The sequence below is a fragment of the Brachionichthys hirsutus genome, chromosome 16 (genome assembly GCF_040956055.1).
Source record: "Brachionichthys hirsutus isolate HB-005 chromosome 16, CSIRO-AGI_Bhir_v1, whole genome shotgun sequence".
NCBI classification, from domain to species: Eukaryota; Metazoa; Chordata; class Actinopteri; order Lophiiformes; family Brachionichthyidae; genus Brachionichthys; species Brachionichthys hirsutus.
Window position 1 is genome coordinate 1,329,393 of NC_090912.1, and position 24,272 is coordinate 1,353,664.

At 49.6% G+C, this 24,272-nt stretch overlaps 1 protein-coding gene across 1 annotated transcript; it reads left to right on the plus strand.

Moving 5' to 3' along the window:
• Positions 1 to 1,393: 1,393 nt before the first annotated feature.
• On the plus strand, positions 1,394 to 16,964 carry ngfra (nerve growth factor receptor a (TNFR superfamily, member 16)). The gene is made up of 6 exons (XM_068750272.1): positions 1,394 to 1,432; positions 3,281 to 3,443; positions 7,259 to 7,621; positions 12,887 to 13,127; positions 13,994 to 14,202; positions 16,912 to 16,964. Exons 1-6 carry the CDS (start codon positions 1,394 to 1,396, stop codon positions 16,962 to 16,964), a joined length of 1,068 nt encoding a protein of 355 aa, XP_068606373.1.
• The last annotated feature ends 7,308 nt before the right edge of the window (positions 16,965 to 24,272 follow it).

Consider the following 24,272-nt stretch of genomic DNA (forward strand, 5'->3'; position numbering starts at 1 on the left):
CTTTAAAAGGAGGTCGCTTCACCTGCGTGTCGACGCACCTGATCTCAGTGAGGATGGAGAGGAAGAGGCACGAATAACCTCACCCTTTCATCAGGAGCTTCAGTCACCTCCCTGTGGTTGAACACGGGTACTGCAATAGTCTCACGTTTGGGAGTTAAAGACAAACATAAAGGCAGAAATAACATTAAAAAAAAACATGTTAAATATAGAAACACCACTTTGTCCTGCTGTCCTTCGTGTGTTGACCCGCTTCTCATGCTGCTTTTGAGGCGGTCTTGTTTCCGGGCGCGTCTGTTCAGGGAAAAGTGTGAAATCATTTCCAACATTTGACTTGTTTGTTCGGAAATCGGCAAAGGAAGCAGCTCCTGATCAAACACTGCAGCGCAACAAATGCAGCAGCAACTCATTTAGAGTCAGCGACACACAACGTTGCCTAAAATATGTGGACACTGGTGTGTAACCCGGAGTTCTGGTTTCAGGGACCGGATCTTGGAATCTGGCTGCAGAGATTTGCTCCCATCGGATCAGTGAGGTCAGACCCGTATCTGGCAGTCGACGGTTCATCTGAGAGGTGTCGGACTGGGTCGAGGTCCAGTTCTGACACACCAAACAACGGACTGCTGTGTCCATTAAAAAAAAAACAATTAAGGGCAATGATCTGAGAACCTGCTCGGGACATAGTCCACCTCTCATCCGGTGTCGGCTGGGATCGGGTCCAGCCCCACCTGCGACCTGCCAAGGCTGGATGGATGGATGGATGGATGGATGGATGGATGCTAGGAGGAGACATGCCATGAAACAGACAAGGTGGAGGCACAGGGGTGTCCACAAACATTTGGCCACGGAGGTGTGATGCTGCTGAATGAGTCATGCAGGAACGTTACACAATAAATGTAAATCATTTTCAAGCAAACTTGGCACTGAATCAGACGTCACGTGAGGAGAGAGAGAGAGAGAGAGAGGGAGAGAGAGAGAGAGGGAGCGAGAGAGAGAGAGAGAGAGAGCGCAGGTTGGACTGCGGGAGTCCCATCAGGAGTAATAAACTCGAGGGTGGACGTGACTCCTCTCGACTCTCCTCTTCTTCCTCCTCCGCAGTGCACTTCCAGCTGAGCTGCTCTCCGGACAGGACAGTGTCCTCCTCCTGCTCTTCCTCCTCTCGGTGCGGCGGTCTTTGCGGGAAGCAGCGGACTCCAGTGCGTAATGGTGCGGAACCATTGATAAAAACAAATACACAAAAAACCCATAAAAACAATCCTTGCGTGTGGACTTAAAATGAGCACTCCTGCCGGGCTCTCCACCTCCTCCTCCTCCTCCTCCTCCTCCTCCTCCTCATAGCGCCGCACCTCCTCTGCACGAGCTCCGTGTCGCGCGTGAGTCCAGCCGGAGACGCAGGATGACTGCTGCCGTGTCGCTGGGGATCCTGTGCGCCGCGGTGAGTCGGCTTTGACGCAACTACTGTACGCGCGCAGCGGTGATTCCGCACCGTAGAGACGATGAAGATGATGAAGAGTTATTATTATTGATGAGATTTTAGTGAGATTTGTTTTTAAATCAATTGAGTTAATAATCCTGCAGGGACTTTAGAAGGTAGTTTTTTTTCTTCTAGAAGTCTGTGCTGTCTTCATCCAAAAAAACGAATTTTAAAATTATGATGCTCGCTCACACTCGCACGCACACACACACACGCGCGCGCGCGCTGTAGGTAATCCAGGAGAACTCATCCCTGCTGGGACTACAGTTCATGGAAAACTGAGATCTTTGCTTCACATTTGGGCTCCATCCAGCAGGACCAGGTCCAGAACCAGGTCCAGGACCAGGTCCAGAACCAGGTCCAGGACCTGTAGGACCAGGACCAGGTCCAGCCCGCCGACAGGCGCCTCATCTCTAATCATTAGTTCATTTCGCTGCACTAAATCAATTAAACTCTCATCCGGCATGAGCTGCAAATGATTATGTCTGATTCTGACGCAAAGCAGCTCCTCTGTTAATGCGCGAAAGTGGATTATATGGAGGATGGCGGCGAGGGCGCATCCTGCAGCAGCTGGTCCTCACGCGAACAGCCGTGGACGTGGGGAGGGCGCTGAGCTACGACAGCTGCTTTAAAGTGTGGCGGAATCACATTCAGAAACAAACTCAAGGAGAGCAGAAACGAGTGGCGCGACTTTTCCTGTTCTTACTCTCTCTCTTTTTTTGGGGGGGGGGGGGGTGCATGTTCCTGCACGCTGAACGATATTCCAGGGAGATGTCAAAGGAAGGGGAGCTGATGGAGCAGCGACCCCCACCCTGCAGATTTAAAAGGGGAACCCTCTGGAGGGTCAGGCTAATCGGGGTTGCAGACATTTGCGGAATCAATTCATGTTTCATTCTAAAATAATATGAATGACTTTTCCTTTTACGCAGCGGTGGAGGATAAATGCACGAGAGAGGAGAGGAAAAAAGAGTGGATGAGAGAATAGAGGAGGAGAGAATCAAGGAGGAGAGAATAGAGGAGGAGAGAATAAAGTGTGGATTAAAAGTGGCTGAAATGGAACCGGGAATGGAAACAGGAATACAGAGAGAGGAACAGCAGATGCATGTTTATTTATAGCTGCAGGCATTAAAGTTTAAACGTCTGAGCTGCAACTGATTAAGACAAAGACAGAATTTAAATGATGACAGGAGAGAAAATGTTCTTTAAACTGCCTGGAAAAAAAATAACACGAAGGGAAATCATTTACCATAAAATTATAAATAAATAAATACGTTCTCACAAAGACGCTCCATCAAGCCTGAACTATTTTGGCTTTTAATGTATTTTGTCAACAATCTAAATCAGATTAGATGAACTTTACGGGAAATAATATTTAATATTTAATCATATTTAAATTAAATTGTATTTTAAGTAAAATGAAAATTGACCACAAACGAGTAACACTTTAGACAAGTTGTGCAACACGATCTAAGTCCTCCAGTGTGTGTGTGTGTGTGTGTGTGTGTGTGTGTGTGTGCGTGTGTGTGTGCGTGTGTGTGTGTGTGTGGACAGTAATCAGGACAGACGTGTGTATAATGTTGAGTATGCTGGATTTTTGGGTTCCTGCCCGGGCAGGGGGGGCGTCATGGGTTTTCTATTAGAGCTGCAGGGGCATCAGGGGGGGCTATTAGGGCAGTTTAGACGACCGCCTTGTTCAAAGTGTGTAATATGGGAGGAGACAACATGATTTATGACGAGTCCTGTCAGGAACACCTGGCAGCCATTTTCCTCTGTGTGACTCTGCGATGCATCGCTGTCCCGGCCTGCTAGGTGGCGCTGGCGTTGGGGTCGAAGACGGAGCGGGCGGTGCCGCTCCCCTGCGACTCCGGCCAGTACACCGGCGGCGGGGAATGCTGCCTGGAGTGTCCACCCGGAGAAGGCGTGATGAAGCCGTGCGGCGCCACGCAGACGGTGTGCGCCCAGTGTTTGGACAGTGAGTGCAGACTTTGTCTTTGCAAATGAAAGCTAAACCGCACGTGGAAGCAGGTTGCTTAATTAAGGGTTAATAAGTCATTAACTAATGCTAAACAGAGCAGGAAGTATAGTTGGCATATAAAGCCTTTATTAACAGCTAATAAACCCTCTACAAACACACAAGTCTCATAAAATGACAAAAGTCCTCAGCGCTGACGGAAGACAGTTTTCATTTTTGGGACAATGTGGCTCCAATCTGCACAGGAAGTCCCGTTTTATTGTGTTAAAGGCATTCTTGTAACCCCCAACATGCTGGAACGCTGCAGAGACGCCGTCTTCCTGCAACGTGTCAAACACGAGCGGATCACAAGTCGTATCTGGAGAGAATCGGGTAACCTGCTCGACGCCACCGGCGCCGCGGTCGTGCCGCTCGCGCCCGCTCGACGCCGCCTTCCCGCTCTTTCATCGGCGTCCTGGTTTTGGCTGGAACCTCCTCCTTTTAGCATCTGCAAGCTAACTTGCTAACTATTCCAAGCAGCCTCCACCGACTGACTGCATCAAAGCATCCAGACAAAACAAGGAAACGGTCCCAAATGGTGCATGCAAAGACGAAGAGGACGGCTATGAACGGAACGTTATTAAAATCTGAGGGAAGCTGGAAGGATTGCCCCCCCCCCCCACCCCAAAGAAAATGGGACACCCTGATTACTGCTGGACTCTGCATCGCGCTACATTAGGAACAATCTGGCTGATTTAACCCTTTTGAAGGTTTTTATATCCCCCCCCCCAAGAGGAAGTCGAGGCTGCAGCCATGGGCACGGTGGGGGGGGGGGGGGGGTAACCGATTTTCTCCCTTCTGGAGCGTGACAGCGAGACAATCTCACATAAAGCGCCTCGCAGAAAGGCGATCTCAGAAAAGGTGTGCAGAGACAAAGAGGACTTCCTGCTTGGACGCGTCTCCGCGTTGCAGCAGGAGGTGACTGAGTGGAGTGGAGAAGTCACTCCTCGTTCTCTGCCGTGGACAGTCCTCCCTCCCCCCCCCCCCGGCGAACTCTTCTCGTGCCTCCTCCTCCTCCTCACTGCTATGACTCATCGTCTCTTCCAGCAGATGGACCGCCATCGGAGCGGCGAGCACCTCCGTCGTGCGTCCCCTTTTTGATGCGGCTAATTAAACCGACCTGATCTGCGACGCCGCATCTCGCTCTGCAGGAACAGGAACGGTTCAGCTCAAATATCCGCGCTCAGGCGTGAACGCTTTTTCATTAGCCTCCTGTATTGTTTTTGTTACACGAGATTAAACTTTATCGTCCCAAAAGGCGCTAAAATAAAGCCGGGGGGGTTTATGTGGAGCACGGAGCTCACCTGAAGCAGTCGAGGTTTAAATACATCTTCTAAACCACAGACATGAATAATTGACTCGTTGAGGACCCGTTTCCGGTTCCGCGGTAAACACGGGCTGCTCTTTATTTAACGCAAACCCCCCCTAATTCCTAACTTCCTGCCTGTGCACCCCCCCCGTCCCGAGGCCTCAGCATCGGGCTGAGTGCCAACATCAGCAGTGTTGAAATATTCATCAGCCTCCTCGGCTTTTCTCTGCCGTCAAGGGACGGACTCGTCTCACTTAGCGGACCGACTGGAGATCGGGAAGAAAGGCCGATCCCCAACCGGCCCGGGAATCTCTGGGCGCTCGAGGACTGCAGCGTAGAATTCCAGCGCTGCCTGGTGGAAAAAGAGCATCAGGAATGGCTTCTGATGGATCATCAGGGATGTAGAAATGGGAAATGGAGTGAAACACACACACAAAAGAACTAAATGACAAGTTGCCTCTGGGTTCAGCCGACCGATACAGCGAGGCGATAATTACACACGAAAACGCTGTGCGTTCGGGAAAGCAAATAAATCCGGCGTGCAGTTTTCTCCCACGTCGGGAATTTAGGTCAGACGGAAAGCGTGGCAACACGCTGTGAAGTGGGACGAGGGGGGGGGGGCCGTCCTCTAAAAGCTACCGGCCATCCAGAACTACATTATTGATGATGCTAATGGGGTCCAAGCGCATCTGGATTTTGGAGGGGTGGGGGTGTTCAGTGTCAACCCCCCCCCCCCCCCCACACACACACACATCTGTCTTCACCAGTTTTAACGTGCTGATCAATCAGAGCGATTGACCTTGTTCAAGACGATAAAATCTTGATGGCCGTTTGCTTTCTTTGGATCTCGGATGAAAGTGCTGACAGACACACACACACACATACACACACACACACACACACTCGCACGCACGCACACACACACACACTTGCACGCACACACACACACGTGCACGCTGCTGGACAAGTGAAATGAATGAGTTTTCCATCGTCGAGCTCGACGGCAAAGAAAACAAAAGCTCGTAAATTCAAACGAATGTTTACTTCTGGGCTCGGTTATTCATCCAGATCGATCCGTCCCCCATCGCCGCGTCCTCTGGACAGTAATAAGAGCCGGAGGGGTGTGGGGGGGGGGGGGTGAGGACAGATTCTGATGATGCGTGCATTTCCCTCCCAAGAAGGAATTCACTTACAACCCTAATTGCCCCAACTGCCCCCACCCATCAGAACCTTCCTCGACACTTTAATCCCCAAATCAGACTTTGCAACTCGGGCGTTTACGCTCCGATTCTGCGCCAATGTTTACTCGCCAGAGTGCGAAGCGAGTGCTGCGATGCCGCTGAAGGGCTTTTAAGACAGCCGAGACGCCGTCGCTGAAAACGACACTCGCACCCCTCCATCCTGCATATGCAGATAAGAGCTGGGGAACGCATCCGTTTGGCTTCGCTGACATTTACACCCGATGGAAATGATTTATTTCACTGTGAGACATCCAGCCGCCGAGGGGTTAAGCTGCTTCACGCCGGCTGCACGCTTCATTTGGGGAAACAGCCCCCCCCCCCCCCCTCCAATCTAAGAGTTTGCAAAGTTGGTTCCACATGTGAAACGCTGGATGGATGAACTTTGGCAGCACGACTTTGTGTTAGTTTGAAGTGACGCGCCGCACGCTGCGCCATCTTTGCTTTTTTTGCGAGGCGACCGTCGCTTTTTGCAACCTCGAAATAAAGATTCAAAAGACGCTGAATGCTTGTAGTTCAGCCTCAATCCGATTATACCTTAGAATAAACATGCAATATTAATAGATTACCGGTGGCCCGGCTTAAGGATAAACTCATTTTAGGTTATCGCTTCCTCTTTGCTAATCCTCCCAACGCAAACGATCCTGGCGCTCTGTATTGTCCGTGATGAAACATCTAACTGTTTAACCTTTATAAAATAAAACTTGCATTTGTACAACTTTTTTTTTTAACAGGAATTTAAAATTGAGTCAATTTAATATTAAGCAAAGAATTGCTCCTTTAATTAATGCGTGCAATAAAAAGCACACACACACACACACACACACGCTTACTCAAGCACCTGAGAGACAACTTAACGACTTGCTAAAACTCTCCCAAGTCTTTAAATGCAACCCGAGTAATTACTGGATCACGGGCTTTTAGCATCGGTGCGAGTGTTTCTGCACCTCCACTTTATGCAGGCCTGGGATTAGAGCAGTTCACCGAGCACAGCACAAAAACATCGCGATCGATCGCAGTGAGCGCAGCAGGCTTTTGACTCGCTCCCCCCCCCGGAGCACAAATCACTGAGAGCCCGGTGGATCAATGTGTCCTCCCTTCTAATGAACGTGCAGCAAACATGATGGACGTCTTCAGACTCGCTGTTTACCCTCCTGTTTATCTCACCATATTTCTTCCTCCCTCCGTCCCCCAACCTCCTCTGCTTTGCCCCCTCCCCCCGTCCGCAGGCGAGACCTTCTCCGAGAACTACAGTCACACGGAGGAGTGCTGGCCCTGCACCGAGTGCACCGGCCTGATGCGGATGGACACGCCCTGCACCGACTCCAACGACGCCATCTGCGTCTGCGACTACAATTACTTCTTCAGCGAGCTGTCGGCCCAGTGCGAGCCGTGCACGGTGTGCCCGGCGGGTCAGGGCGTGTTCTCGCACTGCGAGCACCAGCACGACACGGTGTGCGAGGAGTGTCTGGACGACACCTACTCCGACCGGGACAGCTCCCTGGACCCCTGCTTGCCCTGCACCATCTGCGAAGAGGAAATCGAGATCCAGCTGGCTGCATGCACGCCGACCAGCGACTCTGTCTGCCATAGTAAGTCCAACAGCAAGTCCTTTGAACAATCAGCCAGTGTGACGTGAATTATTTGACTTTCTGATGCTTGGACAGATCCTCACCCGCCTGTGTCAGAGCTGACGTTCTCACTTGGCCTCCGATTTGGACCGAAATCTGGTCCAAAGGGATGAAAATGTCACTTATCGTCCCCTTTAAAGGCAGCTTTGGTGTGATCGTCGGCCCCAGACTAGTTCAAACCCGCTAAAATGACCCCGACCGACCAAACAGTCACGTGTCTGAATCGCACCGGAAAGGTTGGTAGACGTTAAAACACACCCACTCGCCGCTTCCTCTAAAGTTCAGCTCCGTGGTGGAGCCATCATATAAATCTGAAATCTCAGTCGGAGGTCGCCAAGTCATGTTTTTCGAATGGCAGGAAGCTGAGTGCTTTAACATTAAAAGGTCAAAGACTGCTGCAGCGTCAGCAAGACGAGTCGCACTGCAGCCGAGACCGAGGCAGCTGTAAATCCTCTCAGGCAGGACGAGGCGTGAAATCGACCCCATCGGGGGGGCAACAAGGCTCAAATGTGGGAGGTAAAATGTCCGCGGCCGCGGTGCGCTCTGTTTCCTTCATAATATTATGCCATCCTTCTAAAAAAAAATAAAAAATAGTCGAGACCAGATCAATATTTCAGCCGTTGCAGCAAAACAACATTTTCACAAGGTGGAGCTTGTGGTCACGATTCGTTCCCGGGAAATACTCTGCCCTTCCAGTCGGGCTTTTTATGCAAACCAAAGAGGCACTTATGCTGGAATGATTAAATGCTTTGTAGAAGGCGCCTAATAGTAGGAACACTTGCTAATGCAGATCTTATTGATCCACTGAGTTTCATCATTTTATGATGGTTGTTGATTTAAATGTTAGGAGCTGTGATATTCCTTCCAGGTTGGCATTTCACATTCCCGGAGGGTCGCAGGTATTCTGATCTGCGGAGGTAACGAAGCTCAAAAAGGGTTGGCGTCCCGCTGCGACGCGGCGGATGTGGTGACCCCACGTGGAGGGTGTAAATGTCTCTCTGGCTGGCGTCTAATGGCTCTGACAGAAAACAGAGAAATGGACCGGGAAGAGATAATAACGAGAAGGTTTTAATGGAATCAAGGATGCGGTACCAACTTTCCCTCCATGACGACCAAACACCATCAAGTGCATATTGATTTTTATCACGGATAAATCATCGCCACGGTTATTGTGAGCACAAACAAGGTCATCCAAACAGTTACGTCCTGCCCGGATCTGGTCTCGTGCCGGTTTTGTCTTTATTCTTGTCATACAGAAGAGATATAAAAAAGGAAATGTTCATGCTGGTTCACACAGAACCGTTTTGGATAAATGTCATATTCATCCAGACATCCATCCATCCATGGATGGCACCATCCCAAGGAGAGTATTCCAAATGGCTCTCCAGCAACACATCCCAGCTTCTCATCCCAAAAATCCATCAATCAAATTTGATTTGCGTAACCCAAAGTCACTCGACAGTTTTCCTGTGAGGACTTGATATATGCAATCCCTCTGGCACGCTCGGGATCTATCCTCGGGTCTTTTCCCAGTTGGGCATTGCAAACCTCCACAGGGAGGCGACTTGGAGGCACTGAGATGCCCGAAAACGGGACGTCCTCCCTTACCTTCCAGTGTCTTTACCTTCCAGCTTTGACGGAAGCTTATTTTGGTCCCTTGCATCCGCAAGTCTTTTTCTTTTCCTAAAAGTTCCCAAACGACCGTGACCTGCGACCACTACCCTGCACCCCCTAAAAACACCCAGAACACCCGCTGTATTCTGTCCGTATCTGATTTGCAGTCGCCCTTAATCCAACCCATTCCAACCCGTTTGCCACCCATGCAGGCGCGTCTCACCTTTGACCCGCCTTGTCCCGAGCAATAGCCAAACAGCGGCGGCGATGCTGACGACTGATAGTGGCACCAGTACGTGACCTTGTGGGACGCCTGTTTCAAAGGAGAGCTCTGTTGGAGAGCCTCAGTGGGCCTGTGGCTAAAAGCCTTCACTCGCATATGGTGGTGAAGTTCGCAGCCCTCCATGGTGGTCCGTGTCGTCTCGGCACGCAGATGCGTTTTCGGTAGCAAAACAGGAAGTCATCCTGTCGGAGCGATCATCCGTCCCGTCTGTTATTTACGCCAGGAAACACTTTTTTTTAATTCCTCTCGCTGTTGCATGCAATAACAACATATGATTTGTGATATTTTCAAACCCCTAAGTCCCAAGTTTACGTCCAGCTGTCAACCGGTGTCAGTTACATGACAGAATGACAGGGACCGAAAGAGAGAGCGAGAGGGAACGAAATAGAGATGGGAATAGACGGAGAGCTGCAACCTGTGCTGTGCTGGTATTCTGCCACCGAGGGGTCGATACGAGTCCTGGGAGTTCTTCTTCTGCTAACACTCGGGTTTCGCTGAATGACCTCAACGAGATCTCAGTCCTTCACGCTAAAAGAAAAAAACACTCCATATTCTAAGCATCAAAAATCAATACGCTTGATAGCGGGCAAAAGCAGCACATGCCCGCTCTGCCGCCTGCGAGGGAGCTTCCTCCGTTACATGTCTCATTAAACTCGGGACTTGGAACATCTCTTTGATGTGAAATTGAAAACACCTCCCACATGTTTAATCGAAGGTCTCCGTCCCGCTCGGTGGATGGAGCGCTCTCACCAGGACGCGAGGCGTCTAGTTCCAGCGCTTGTACCCAAGAAGAAAGGGAAATATCCCAAAACAGACAGGCTTTTCTTCCTCTTTATTACCCTGCTCATCATCATCACCCCCCTCCCCCCCTCCCACGGCGGCCCTGAAGCGGCCGGGCTAACGGCGTGGTGGACGGTGGCCAGTGCTCATTCAGTTCCTTCACCGCTAATCAGAGCGCTTCTCTGTTCACCCTCGCTCTCCTAACACTCCGTCCCTCTGTCTTACCTCCCCCCCCCCCCCCCACAGACGACAGAGCGCTCACTTGAATAATTGGTAGTACGTGTTCGTTTGATGGATGTGTGCACGCAGAGGAAGAGATAGAAGCCGAGCGGAGACAGAGTGGGGAGTGTTCGGCGGCTGATAAAGGGCTCATTGTCCATGTGCTGCGCCTGATAGTTGCTCATCTCCGCCCTGAACTGGCAACGGTCAAGACAACCTCCGCACAGGACCCCGGGGTTAACTTCACCATAAGGACCTCAATGGCTCGTAAAAATGACATCTTCCCCCCCCCCCCCCCCCCCCCCATCTGGTCCACGCCCCACTTATAAACACATCTCGCTGCGCACGCTGCCCAACGCTCATAAAATCCCAGGCTAGTTTTATTTTGTTGAAACTGTTAAAGCTCCACCGCGTCTATAAGCTGCCCGTTCTCCTCCAGCTGTGGTCTGCACCCCCCCCCCCCCCCCCCCGGGTTTCTCTTCCCAGATGGGGTTTCTGCGGAATTATAATAAAGATGTGCGTAAGATCCTTAAGCTGCCGCCGCTCTGCGAGGAGTCTGTGTTACGTGAAGCGGACCCCCCCCCCCCGTTATCTAGGAGGAGAAAGACCATTTAAAACGAGTCCTGGGATGCGACCGAAGCGTGCTATTCGTTTAAAAAGGCACTTAAGAGCAATGCTAACGGAAAGGCTGAAAACGAGCTGAACACGAACTGAACACTTTCGCACCTTCCCTTCGCAATCGATTGCATTTGTGAGCTCCAGTTGCACGGCTAATACCGTTAGCAACGGCCGCATTAGCTGCGTGATGGTGTGGACGAGCGGAGGAAACCTGACCGCTTCCCGGGAAAGGTCAGGAAACGCATGTAACACAGACGGCCGTATCCCGTTCGTCTGAACTCGACCTCCTTTTCCGACGGCTCGGAATCAATAGCACGGCTTTAAATAGGCCTCTGCATCATTTCGCTGTTTCTAAGTATGGCGCGCACATGTGGCGCATTTTTCCGTCCTTACGGGAGATATTTTCAACCGTTCGGTAAACCGACCCCACAGGAGGAAGGAATGCAAGTTTGTCCGAATACGTCCATCAACGTCCCGATCAATGCGGCGAGGCATGTAGATTAAGACTATAGATCAAATTAGACTCGCACGTTTGTAGCAGGTGTGTGAATTCTCACTAAATCATTTAGCAATTTGTCGGGTTACCCATCAAAAGCAGTGCAAATGTAAAGAAGGAAGGCCCCTCAAGCATTTGGGATAAAGCGCCCCAGTCTTTGGCCCTGGGGGGGGGGGGGGAAGCCTCAGGGGTCTCCACGGGGTTAATCCTGTGAACGGCGGCACAAAGCTAATGAGGAGCAGCCTCGGGTTTCGCTGGGAATCACAGCCTTGGATCTCAGCCAGGCAACTGAAGTCAGGAGTTTTAGGCTGGGCTGGACAAGCCCAGTCCTCAACCCGTCACATGTCCCCCCCCCCCCAGGGAGGGAGTAATCGAGCTAACTTTCTAAGCTTAAATTCCATCCGATAGAACGACTGCAGCGTCGCTCTTCTTGATTTTTCAGAAGAGAGGCGAAACTCGGCAAAGAGTTTTGATGGATAGACCGTCTTTGCCAGGACAGGATTTGTCCATCAGTGCGGCTGTGAAGCTGCAGCGACACGGGAAATTACACCGAATCATTAATGATGGAGCGCACAAAGGAAGGGGAAACGGGATCATTTATGAAAATGACTCTTCTCTCCAAGCCGTGCCAGGATAGAAACCAGACCCATCCAGTAGCACAGAGCGTTCCCGCCGCTCTGGTCCCAGGACAGACGTCTGCACTCAAAATGTTGACCTCCCCAAAGCCTCCGGACGTTGTTACACGCGGATGTCGTGGGACGCTCAGAGATCACGAGCACGGGGACGCGAGGCGAGTCCTGCAGGGTCCAGGCCCGGTGTGGGGCGGGACAGGAAGATGACTGATAGTTGAGGAACATTCCCGTCTTTCGGCAGGCAGCAACCGAGCCAGAAACTCGATTACAAGAAGCAGCTGCAGCACGTGTGGAGATCATCAGACATGTGGTGACAGCGGCGCAGCAATCAAACCCCGACAGGAACAGAAGCATCTCGTCGAGGTGGCGGCTCTCGCTAGCCTCGCTAGCCTCGCTAGCGGCGAGGGCACCACGGCGTTGAGATGTCGTCTCATCGCTTGGATCATTTAGAAGTTTCCAGATCGACAATACGAAAAGGACTTGTTGTTGTTCCAAATACATTTGCTCACGTTGCCGGTCGTACTTGGGCGGCGGCTCAGTAGGTGTGTTCCATTTCTCACAGACGCGCCTTTCTCCCCACGCAGATCCCCTGCTGCCGACATATTTTCCTCCCACGCCAGACATGGGTCCGACTCCACCATACTACACCAATTACTTTCTCCCCGACGGTTCCTACAGCCCGCAACCGGACGGAGAAACGACCACGTCCAGCGCCGGCTCTCCTCGCTTCCTCGGCCACAGGCTCAACGAGAACCTCATCCCCATCTACTGCTCCATCCTGGCCGCCGTGGTGGTCGGACTGGTGGCCTACATCGTCTTTAAGAGGTCAGATGAACAGCTGCGTTGTGCTCAAAAACATGACCACGATTGGGTTTTCGCACCTCGGGCAGGAGAGGATGAACGGGGGATGGAGACGATGATTTGTTGGATGGTGTTGGAAACGACAGATGCTGCCTCGGGCTCGTCTGGTGAAATATGCAGGCCCAGTATGGTTAAATAGGTTTTCACCCACTTAGAGAATGTATATAACACACCCTACTGATGAAACACACACACACACATGCATGCGAGTCCTGGTACCAGATACAACCTCAGGCTAAAGCACATCTGAAGCAAGTAAACAAGCACATTAGTGGCATTGATTGTTAGAAAAGTGCCGACCGAGGGTAATTTAAGTGCCGGATTTATAAGCAGAGTCACGCACTCATCTGGCGAGGAGTCCTCGTGTACCAAACATCATGAACAAGCTGCAAATTACATGAATTCCTTCAACGCCTCATATTTTACAAGTAAACACTTCAGCGTTAACCAGAGTGTACCGTTCAATACTTCATGAATATTTTAATCATGGACTCATTAGACATCCGTCTTCTTAAGGACATCTTAATGTAGTGCTGCAGATCTTTGCTACATGCTATCTATGGCTAAATACAAACTAGAGTGCGATTTTTATTTTATTTGCTTGTTAGTAGCGTAAACTTTGGTGATATGCAAAAAATACCTCTAGTGGGTAGATGCTATACTTTTTAACATAACAACCCGCTAATTCTAAGTGAGAGCTTAGAATTTTCTTGCAACAATGCAAAATAAAAATAAATCGAAATCGAAAAGTATTTGATTACAGCTGCCGTACAAACCCAAATATGTCAGATCCGACAACTGCGTGATCTCCTTTGGACCACTGTCCGCAGGTGGAACAGCTGCAAACAGAACAAACAGGCCGCTAACAACCGCGCGGCTACGAACAACCAGATGGTGACGCCGGAGGGCGAGAAGCTGCACAGCGACAGCGGCATCTCCGTGGACAGCCAGAGTCTCCAGGAGCAGCAGCAGCAGCAGCAGCAGCAGCAGGCCCAGGCGGTGGTCCAGAAGCCGCCCTCCCACCCCCAGGACCAGATAGGTAAGCACCAAACCGGGTCTACCTCTGACGGCACCGGGCTGGCAGGGGCGCTTTATGGAAATGTAGTGTTTAAAAATTGTTATCCAACTTTAATACTTTAGTTCTGCATACGTTTGACATAATAAAATCATTATCAACTTTATTGGACGCGATCCATTACAGCTGTTCCACATTAGCAACTATTAGCACCGAGGTCATAATTAGTGTTTGTGCTGTATTATTATGAGGTTTTTCACCCATGTGGTATAATAACCAGTTACAGCGTAATGAAGTCAGCAAGAAAGAATTGAGCTTTGTGAACTTTGGAAAAAGAAATCTCACGGAGAGGCTCGTTTGCACGATATTGACGCAGTAATATTTGATGGATGTAAATGCATGTGATATGACGGACTTTACGAGACGAAGAGCTTAAAAAAGTTTTTGTCAAAGATGAGAAAATTAGAGAAAATCACTGACTTTTCGTCTGTAAAAAGCTGCAAAGTAGGTGAAATGTTAATTTAAATTCTGTTCGCACCAATCCTAATGCGCTGTGGTCTCATAAGGGTTCCTACTACGGGAATACAAATGCACTAACAAGCCAAACAGCTGATAAATCCTGCTCCAGCTATCCCAACCGCTGCGTCTTTTCTGGGATACCATTACACCCTAATGAGGCCTGGGGAGCGCTTGCTTTTGTATTTGTCTTCCGTTTAAGCCCCTCTTTCCATTCCTCCGCTCAACAAATGCGAAGCCTGTTGCTTGTCGAAGAAAAGAAGGCGCTCCTGTTTGGAGGAGAGGCTCGGGATCGGCCCGTTGGAAAGACGGCAGCCCCGTTAACCCCTCTCCCGCCCGGCTAAACGATCGGCTCATTAGCAGGTGTCGTGAGACGGGATCCAGGCCCTTTCAACGTCTGATCCAGCATCGGCGTTTAGCACCTGCTAATTGGCATTAGCACGGCCGGCGGGTGCGGGAGTTGTTGACACGGCAGCGAAAGCGCCCTCGCTGGGGGTCGCTGGTTCACAAAGGGGTGAGAATATGTGCAATAAATCCACGATAATGGCGGGGGGGTTCCTGCCTCCGCTGAACCATGTTGCACTGGTGGCTAAAGTAATGGGAACACCTCCGGCGAAAACAAGACAAATAAGCCCTTAAGAAGAGGAACGGAGGCGTGAAAGCATCTCGCCTTTCCAGCGCTAACGCTAATCGAGGGGATTCCCCACCGGCCTCGTTTCTATCCACTCATCTATATTCAAATGAAGCGCCTCTGTGCGGCGCACACTTTCCCACCCACGGCAACCTCTTTTCTCTGAATCGTGCGTTTTTTTGACGTCTTTAAAATTTACACAAAACTAAGCCTGAGCTTCGTCTGCAGTCGAGTCATCCTCACAGGACCGGCTGTAAATGTGAACGTACGACTGCAGGAACTTCGCTTTGATGAATAATTCACGCGTTTGAAACTCTGAATGCAGAAGTTTGGCCGTCGCGGAGGCAGCCGGATGTTAAAATGCGCCATTTATACAGCTTCTGCACAAAATGCTGCAAATATGCATCGTCTGAAAACAAACAATGCAAAGATCTTGATTTCATTGGTGTGATTTAAACTCTAAACTCCCCGGATTGAGTGAATATGTGCAACCCTCATGCACTGATTGGTTGGACCAACATTAAAACACCAAACATGCCTGGATGGATGTAACCTGAAGACAAGTTTCCAAATTTGCGCTCCCCTGCTGCTCCATAATTTGCCTGTTGAATGCAGGTTTAAATGGGAACAATCGCACAATGAAACCGCGGCTCCGCGGGGAGTCACGCAAACCAGCGACACAACAGCCAAGCAATGCATTTGTCAAATTAGTAAAGCAATCCCGCCGCCTCCTCCGTCATCCTGGGGAATCGCTGCGATTATCGCGAAGCCGTTCGGAATCCAATCCCAATCAGCGAATTCAAACGCTTCATCCAGACTTAGGCTCCAATCAGGATTCCCCCAAGGAGCTTATTGTGAAAGGGAAACAAAGCCGATAAGGAAAAGCTTTCCAGACCGAAACGGATTGGCTGACGGACAGCTTGTATTGATTACTGGAATGAGGAGTGACCGTCGTCGTCGAGGCGGGCCTCGCCACTTCAGACGCAAGGGAGCTGCGAGACGAGGGTAGGAACGAGTGCGCTTGTTTTACAGATGGCTCTGCGCCGGGCACGATCAGTGTCCCTCTGCTTTTTGCCAATGATGATGCCCTGCAGAGGAGAGGAAGCAAGAGAAGAATGGGAAGGACGGACGGATGGGAAGCATTCTAAAAGAAGGGTAGAAGAGCGAAAACAAGAGGAAGGCTATGGCGTCATCAGTTGACAAAAGAAAACCCTCCTTGTGCCGCTCTTTCCTGCCACATAGATGCATTTTCAAAGAGAAGAATACCCCCACCGGATTGGGGGGAGGGGGGAGTCCTCTCAGGAATGCCCGAGGCATCGCCATGGCTTCCCTGAATTGACAGCAGGTTAAGAGGTTTGTGGGAAAAGAGAGTATTTTTCTCCCATCCTAATTCGGCCAATGACTCCGGCTGACAGGTCGGGATGAGGGGGTGACACCACGGGGGGGGGGGGGGGGGGGGGGGCGGGACGATCTGGAGCACACGTGCTTGATAATGTGTGCGATTGGATGTCCCCTCGGGGATCGATAACGTATTTGATTTGATACCAGCACACATCAACGCATTTCTTCTCACCTCTTCTCCACAGTTGTGAGAGTGGACGGCGGCCCGAAAGCCGACACCCCTCCCCCCAAAGTCTGAGGAAGAAGAGGAGCCGTCAGAGCCCGAGACGGGGAGAGGAGAGGAGAGCTGGGGACTCGGATCGTTACAAAACAGGAGGCGAAAGGGGAAAGCGAAAGAGACTCCCACTCATATGTGAAGTGGCCGCGGAGCAGAGACTCGTACGGACCTCCCAGAACTTTCAGCCCGACTCTTCATCCCCACACATCGAGTCCAACTCTATCTATCCATGTGCCTGGACACCGACCTGAACCGACGGAGACACCGAACCCCAGATACGTAGCAGCTGACTTCCTTCCGACTCACCGCCGACGTAGAATCCTCCGCCCCCTTTGTCACACGCCCCATTTTCCTTCTAGCTCCATCAGGTAAAGGTAAATAAGCAGAAAGGTTCTCCATTACCTGCCCTTCTTTTGATTTAGCAATCCGCCGGTGGAGGGGGCGAGTCACTCGGAGCGTCATCAGAAGCTTCTCGTCGGTCTTTTCATAACGGAATCGTACATGTCGCCTCATGAAATGTTGGCGTCACCGTTGGCGATTGAAGAAGTGACTCATACTTCAGCGGAATTATTCGGCCGTCCACTTTTCTTTATTGCTGTGCAGCCTCCCCCCTCCCCCCCCCCCCCCCTTAATGCTTATCTCCTGTTTGTCGTGTCGTGGCTCGCTCAGCGCGGTGAGGGGAAACTGAGCTGTGATGTCATCGGTGACCTTGAGACAGACGCTCTTAAAGAAGATGCTCGAATCAATTTGGGTGTCGGAAAAATGTGGAGAGGAATCTCACCTGTCGCTGGAATTACTGAGTGGAAAACCGGGAGGCCCCACGGAGGCCAGCTGTTTCCACCATCCGCAGCCCGCCACATCTCCACATGCTAACGCTCCGGTAGCGGCGCCCACGTCAACACGGGGCCCATTAGAGCGGCGGCCTGACGGGCGGGTTCTAATTACCCAAGAGCCTCGGCTCCGTTTAGCCTTCGCTCCGTTCGGCTCTGTCGCTCCTCGTGGGGATTAATGCTACGACGGAGGAGCGCCACAGATCACTTTGAAGACTCCTCGTCCAAGTCGACTGACATTTACCGTGTTGCCATGGTGACGCAAAAGAAAAGCGCGTGGGGGGCATCTTTTAAATGACAGGATGGCATTTATGTTGCGATGCTCTGTAGAAGCAGAACAAAAACACAGATAACTGTACGATCCGCTTATTGATAGTTGATGAGATATCCTGAACTAGACCTCCCTTTGATCTCACTGCACATAAAGGCAACAATCCTGCAGTAGTTAAACGCCGCCATTCGATAATGACATTTTGAAACGCAGTAACGTTCTAATTTGTTGTCCCACAGTAGTGGATTCTCCATGAGGCCTATAAATTCAAACATTCTGGATCAGCAGATCCTGATTATCACTTCCAGATCCAGATCAGATTTTTGTAAATGAGCCCATATCGCTACTGCTCGAAGGTCCAGAGAACAATAGAGCTAAGAACAAAGAAACATCCTGGGGCGACGCCTAAACTGGTCACATGGTCGCCGGCATTTCCAGGCTGTCACAATTTCAGTTCTTTTTTTCAGTGTGATCCATCCTGAATCACTGCAGCATCGAGACTGGAGACCGGGCTGTAGTTGGTTCAAAGCTCCTCAGAGGACGCAGGCGTGTCGTGAACATTTCACCACATGCTAACAGAGCGACGGCGTTTGATTCACCGCTGTCAACGGCTGGTGATCAAAGTGGCGCAGTGGCATGAAAACAGCTGTGGTACCCCCCCCCCCCCCCCCCTTAACTGCCCTCAAACCCGAACCCTAACCCCCCAGGAGGCTGCATCTACCCTGGATTGTGAAGAAGACAAACTGAAGGATGTACAATCTGAATTCTGAAATTGATCCGCGCCGGCCAAGATTTTACATCTGGAAGCATGAAATTAATCAATTTGTTTTAAAAAGTCATTTCAAAGTTTTTGTTTTCATCTTAGACAATTTATTTTAGGATTTCTGTTTCAACAAACTTTTTTTTTTAGATTTACTTATCAAAATGTCTTAAATTAAATTGCCTCAAAACAGTCAGGATAACTTACAAACTCTCCAAAGGCTTTTAAGTCATGATAAATCTCATGTTTCTAGATCTCAGATTTGACATCTTGGCGACTGCGAAACAACTTTCAGTGTTCAATCAGAAATATGCAAGACACGTTCAAAGACGAGGTTTAAATCTGTCCTGGCGTTGTCGTAGATTGTTTCACGACTACATTTTCACGTTTGTTTTTAATCACGTACCTTATTTGGAATCAGTATTGTTTTCTTTACTAACTGCGTTGTTTTGTAGCACTTATCAGACGTAAAACGAATGCACTCAAAGAGTGTTCCCGCAGCTCAAGTGCCTGTGTACAGTGTCAGGTGTTCAAGTATTGTTTCGCTTATTTTTTTGTACTTAATTTTCCTTTCCTTTGAATATTTTGAGAGCTAAAGAAGGATTTCAGTCGTCAGATGAACTTTGGAGACGCAAACAAACTGTATTAACTCTGGCACAAATATAGCAAGACGTACACACAGGTAGACACATGTAGGCTAACATGCTATAAATACTGGCAAACCAGTAGGGTCATGGAACATTACAGGAACACGAACATGCCGCCTGAGACTTCTCCTCTGTAGGCTCCTAGTCTGTAGAGACGAGCTGAGGTTCTGCAGGGTGGTGCGGCTCGTCTCGCGCCACCAGGACATTTAGTACGACTTAACATAAAGCTATTAATGGTTCTACAGTAGTATTATTACGAGCTCGCTAGATCAGGACCTCCGATAAAGCTGAATGTCACCTGTACTTACCTACTAATGTAAAACGCATTGTGTAAATGTGCATTTCTTAGCGTTGATACGAGATGCAAAAATACACTATAAAATGTCAAAAAAAAATAAAAGTGTGCCGATGAAATGAGCATCTACAATAAACAGATGTCATTGCAGCATGTCTCCGTTTGTCCTGTTTGCATGCACGGATATACATATATAGTTTTTTTTGGAGCTAAGTGTGAAAACAACAATTTGACATTTTACAGGTCTGGTAAATGTAAAGGTTTACGAGCTACAGATGAGTGGCGCGCACCGCCGCCAAGGCTGCGTGGCGCCCAGCAGACAAAATCAACCTCAACTGCTGTAATTGCAAAATTTTACAGTCTGCATGTATTTCTGTGAAATCTTTCCGTTCCAGTTCACACAAGTAAAAAAAAAAAAACAGCAGAGCGGAATATTTAATTAGAAAACATAAAGATCTATTAGTGGCAGAATTATGAAAACCAATTAAGAGGATTTAAAAAAAATGTAATTATGCTGACGTAGGAAATGATGCCACAGTGTGAACCTTTAGAGGAAAAGACCTCGAAGCCCGCTGAGAACGTTTTGAGGTATTTTTAAACACAAAAACAAAATGATGAAAAAATGCGAAACTCCTCTGTGGAAGAAATGATCTGGAATGTCACTTCCTGTTTCTGCTTCCCGTCTTCACATCAAAAATGAACTTCAGCGCTGCGCCTTTAATTTGATTCCACAATCGAGACAACGGTTCAAGACGACATTTCAAATTATACACCAAGTTAATTGTGTCGCCCTTAAAACCTTCATAACTTCGTTTATTTCCTCTCTTCATAAACACCGTGGCGCCTTTTGTGAAAATGGCGTGAAGGAAATGAAAATAAATGCTCAGACCAGAGAGAATGACCAGCCGCCAAACCACGGGCAGAACCAGGACCATGTGGCTGCAGGCTTATCGCCACTCAGACATTCTGGGGTCCAACTGCTCCTTGCCAGAGATGAAAAACCACCGACGCCTTCGCCCTCCGCCGAGATCCCGCTTCTCCTTTGCTAACAGAGCCTTTCATTAGCGGCTTAAACCGTCGGATCAGACACGAGACGTATGCCATGTTTCCACCGGCACTGAAAGTCACACACTTCAACACCGTGTCTGATTGTGTTACGGGCCGAAGACAAGCAGGAAGACTTTCTGAGAGCGACTCAGTCGTCCAGTTCAGGCTAAAAGCACGTCCTCCCATTCGTCATCTTTTAAAAGCCTGAAATCACAATGTTTACGGTTCCCCCGACGACGCGCTGTCACGGCCGTGCAAAGACGGACGCAGGGCGATGGTGTTGGTGTGAAGCGTCCGACACGGAAAGGTCGAGGTTCGTGTCAAACCTTTTTACATCAGCTGACGTTCAAAGTGTTTTATCGGTGTCACAAGAGGATGTACCGGAGGCGGGTGCTAAACGTCTACCGCAGAGGACAAGTCAAAATGAATGCACAGATTCTTCCATTTAATGCATGCACACACACACACACACACACGTCTGTACAGGATGCGAGGTGTTTGGAAGGAGGTTATTTCTGTTTTAACACACGGATCAACGAGGAGTCGGAGAGTCTTTCAATCGGCTCCAAGAGGTTTTTGTGAGATCTGAACACCTGACAAATAAATAAAGACTCAGATGCACACACACGCACACGCACACACACACGCACACGCACACGCACACGCACACACCCACACCCACACACTGGAATTTCTAAAAGATCCTTGTCGTGTTTTGGTGTTTGGATTTCTGTTTGATGAGTGTTTCCATTCAGCTCGATGTGGGAGAGCCCGCTCTGGATCGTGTGTGTGTGTGTGTGTGTGTGTGGGGGGGGGGTACATGAGGAAACCATCCGCCCCAGCGGTGGTTAATGCACAACCGAATCAACCGGTGCACCCCTGGCCTCTCCTGTCTGCCTCCGTCTCACCTAAGGGGACCACCGTGTCCCAGCTGGATTAGTGTTATAGAGACAGAAGACAGAGACAGAGCTGGAGAATGTGAGCGATGGCGACCAGCTGTGGCGGACGCGTCAAACGCACCCGACTGACGTGAATTCATTTCGCTGCACTTGTTGTGGGAAGACTCGGAGCTGGAAAGAGCTTGTTGTGGCGCTTCAAACAGCTCCACTGTTAAATGATTCAGAGCTGTTCCAGGTTCTGCTTTTAGATTTGCTGGGCTGATGCAAATTCCCATGCATGGAAGCGATTTCCTTGATTTCCCCACCCGAAGTAATGTGGACAACATAGCTCACGGATCAAACGCTCCAGTCTGACCGCGGGATTCGTTTTGCCCGCATTGCCGACCGAACCGTCGCCTCACGTCGACAAATCTTTTTTCAACTCTGGATTTTATTTGTAATTTATTTTGTTTCAACCGGTGAGAGAGAAAGAAAACAAGGAAAGCGGAGACAAAGGCGGCGGAAACCAACAGCCTCCGCTTTATGTTTGGCATTAATCCTGTTACGAAACACGGAACATTGTTACTCGGGGCAAAAAGGAACGCCGGAAAACAAACACATTTAAAGGAAATGATGTGCAGAACGAGCTCGCTGGAACGAATGTCTTTCATTACAATATTTTTAATAACGTAATCATGTTTGTGCCAAGATGTTAGCGACGCGAGGATTATGCAGTTGCATACTTCCTTTGAAAGTAATGGCCCTGGATTGAAAGCGTGAGGTGTGGCCTGAGCGGACCGTTCATCACTGGGTTTGGCGGTTCCATTGCTGTCGGCACCAATTTGTAGACTTTCTGAGCGGGATGCTAAAGGCCAAATGTCGCCGGACGGGAAAGCAGGCGGCGCCTTACATGGCGAGTAGAGAAACCCATTCCGTGAGGCAGGTTCATTTATGGAGAGGAATATAAAGCCAGTATTTGGTGGAGCTTTAGCATCGCTAGCTGTGCATTGCCATCACGTTTTGGCCTGTAAATGTCATTGAGCAACAAATACCGAGTCAATTCCCACGCAAGAAACCAAGAAATGCACCAACTTCCCTCGTCCTTTCTTATAACGACGCATTCACAACAGAACCACCAGTCCTAAAAAAAAAAACCACAACACAACTCATGCAAACAAGAAAATTACAGCATAATTAGCTTTTATCTCTTTGGATTTGGATCAGACAGAGTTTCCAATTTTCCGTTTGGAGGCCAGATCATCTGAAAACTGGAGGAAAACACAAAACAGCAGGAAAAGAGTCGCCCCTCTGTCGCCATGGGCAACACGAGATCTCTCGCCCGCATCTCCTCCAGCGTCTGGGATCTAGGAGGATTCCATAAAGTGTTCCAATCCCGATGATTCCTCCAGCTCTCATTCAGAGAGAACGGCTGGACGTTCGTGCGACGCAAGCCTCCGATGTTTGATGACAAGTGGAATCCTCGTCTCTCCCCTCTAATCATCCGGGCTTTTCATCCGGTTGGGAATTTGTATACAGTCGTTCTGTAAACAGCTGAAGCAAGCCGGCTGGGAGGAGGAGACCGCCTCGGGGGGTCCGGGGGCAACCGGAGGCATCGCACCAGCCTTTCTGACATCGTCACGCTGAAGTGAGCCTCGCCGGGCGCCGTAGATATCGGTTACATGAACAGAACCGCAGCACGACGCGCTTCTAAAACGCCTCTCAAATAAATCAAGCCATGACTCGGGAGTAAACAATCCGGCTTCGGAGCGAAGCCGCTCCGACAATCAGCTCCTCCTGATGACATCACCGTCCTCACCTTGTGATGCTCTGCCTGCCAACAGCACACAGGTGGGATCCCCACGGACGTGCAGGCGGGTCAGCACCTGAAGTCTTTCTGGTTACGCTGCAGGCTTTATGAATGTGTGTAGTAGTTCAGCCGTTTGATTCATAAAATCCATGATTTTAAAAAGGTCAGATTTATTACTTGGATTCAATAAACAGCTACTTATCCAAATGTAATTTTGTATCAGGAAAAACCATGACGCCTCCTTGTCTCTGATTGGTTACCCTGTTTCCTTTAGCCTTCTCTTGTTTCTGCCACGGCGGGGAAGAAAAAGCAATCAGCAGAACGTTCCCGGGGTTCCTCCCCGGGAACGTCGGGCCTGCATCCACCCTCAACGACGTGATTCCTGATTTATCCCAGATTCATCCTCTTACCCAACACTTCCTTTTATTACTTGGCTAAATGTTTTAAGAAGCGGTGCCAGCACTGTTTGTGAGAAAGTTCTAGTGAAGCTGTGTCGTCATCTTTTGTTCCGCCGCTCATCAACGGCAAAACGGATCCTCATCGAGTGGTGCGCAGACGTTCAAGGTCTCCAGAGGATGAACCTCAATGATTACCGGTCTCCAGCATGTTGACGTTTTTAGGTCTTCTCAGACTGGCTTGTACCCATTAGAAGGATCAATGACAGTATCATCAGAATATTGAAAATCGCATGGGGAAGATGGTGGTTTTGATCTTCGATAAAATGTTTTGCCGTGTTTCAAAGCTTGTTTATTGATATGTATTTCTGAGAAGCTGTATAATCTGTGCAGCTCTGC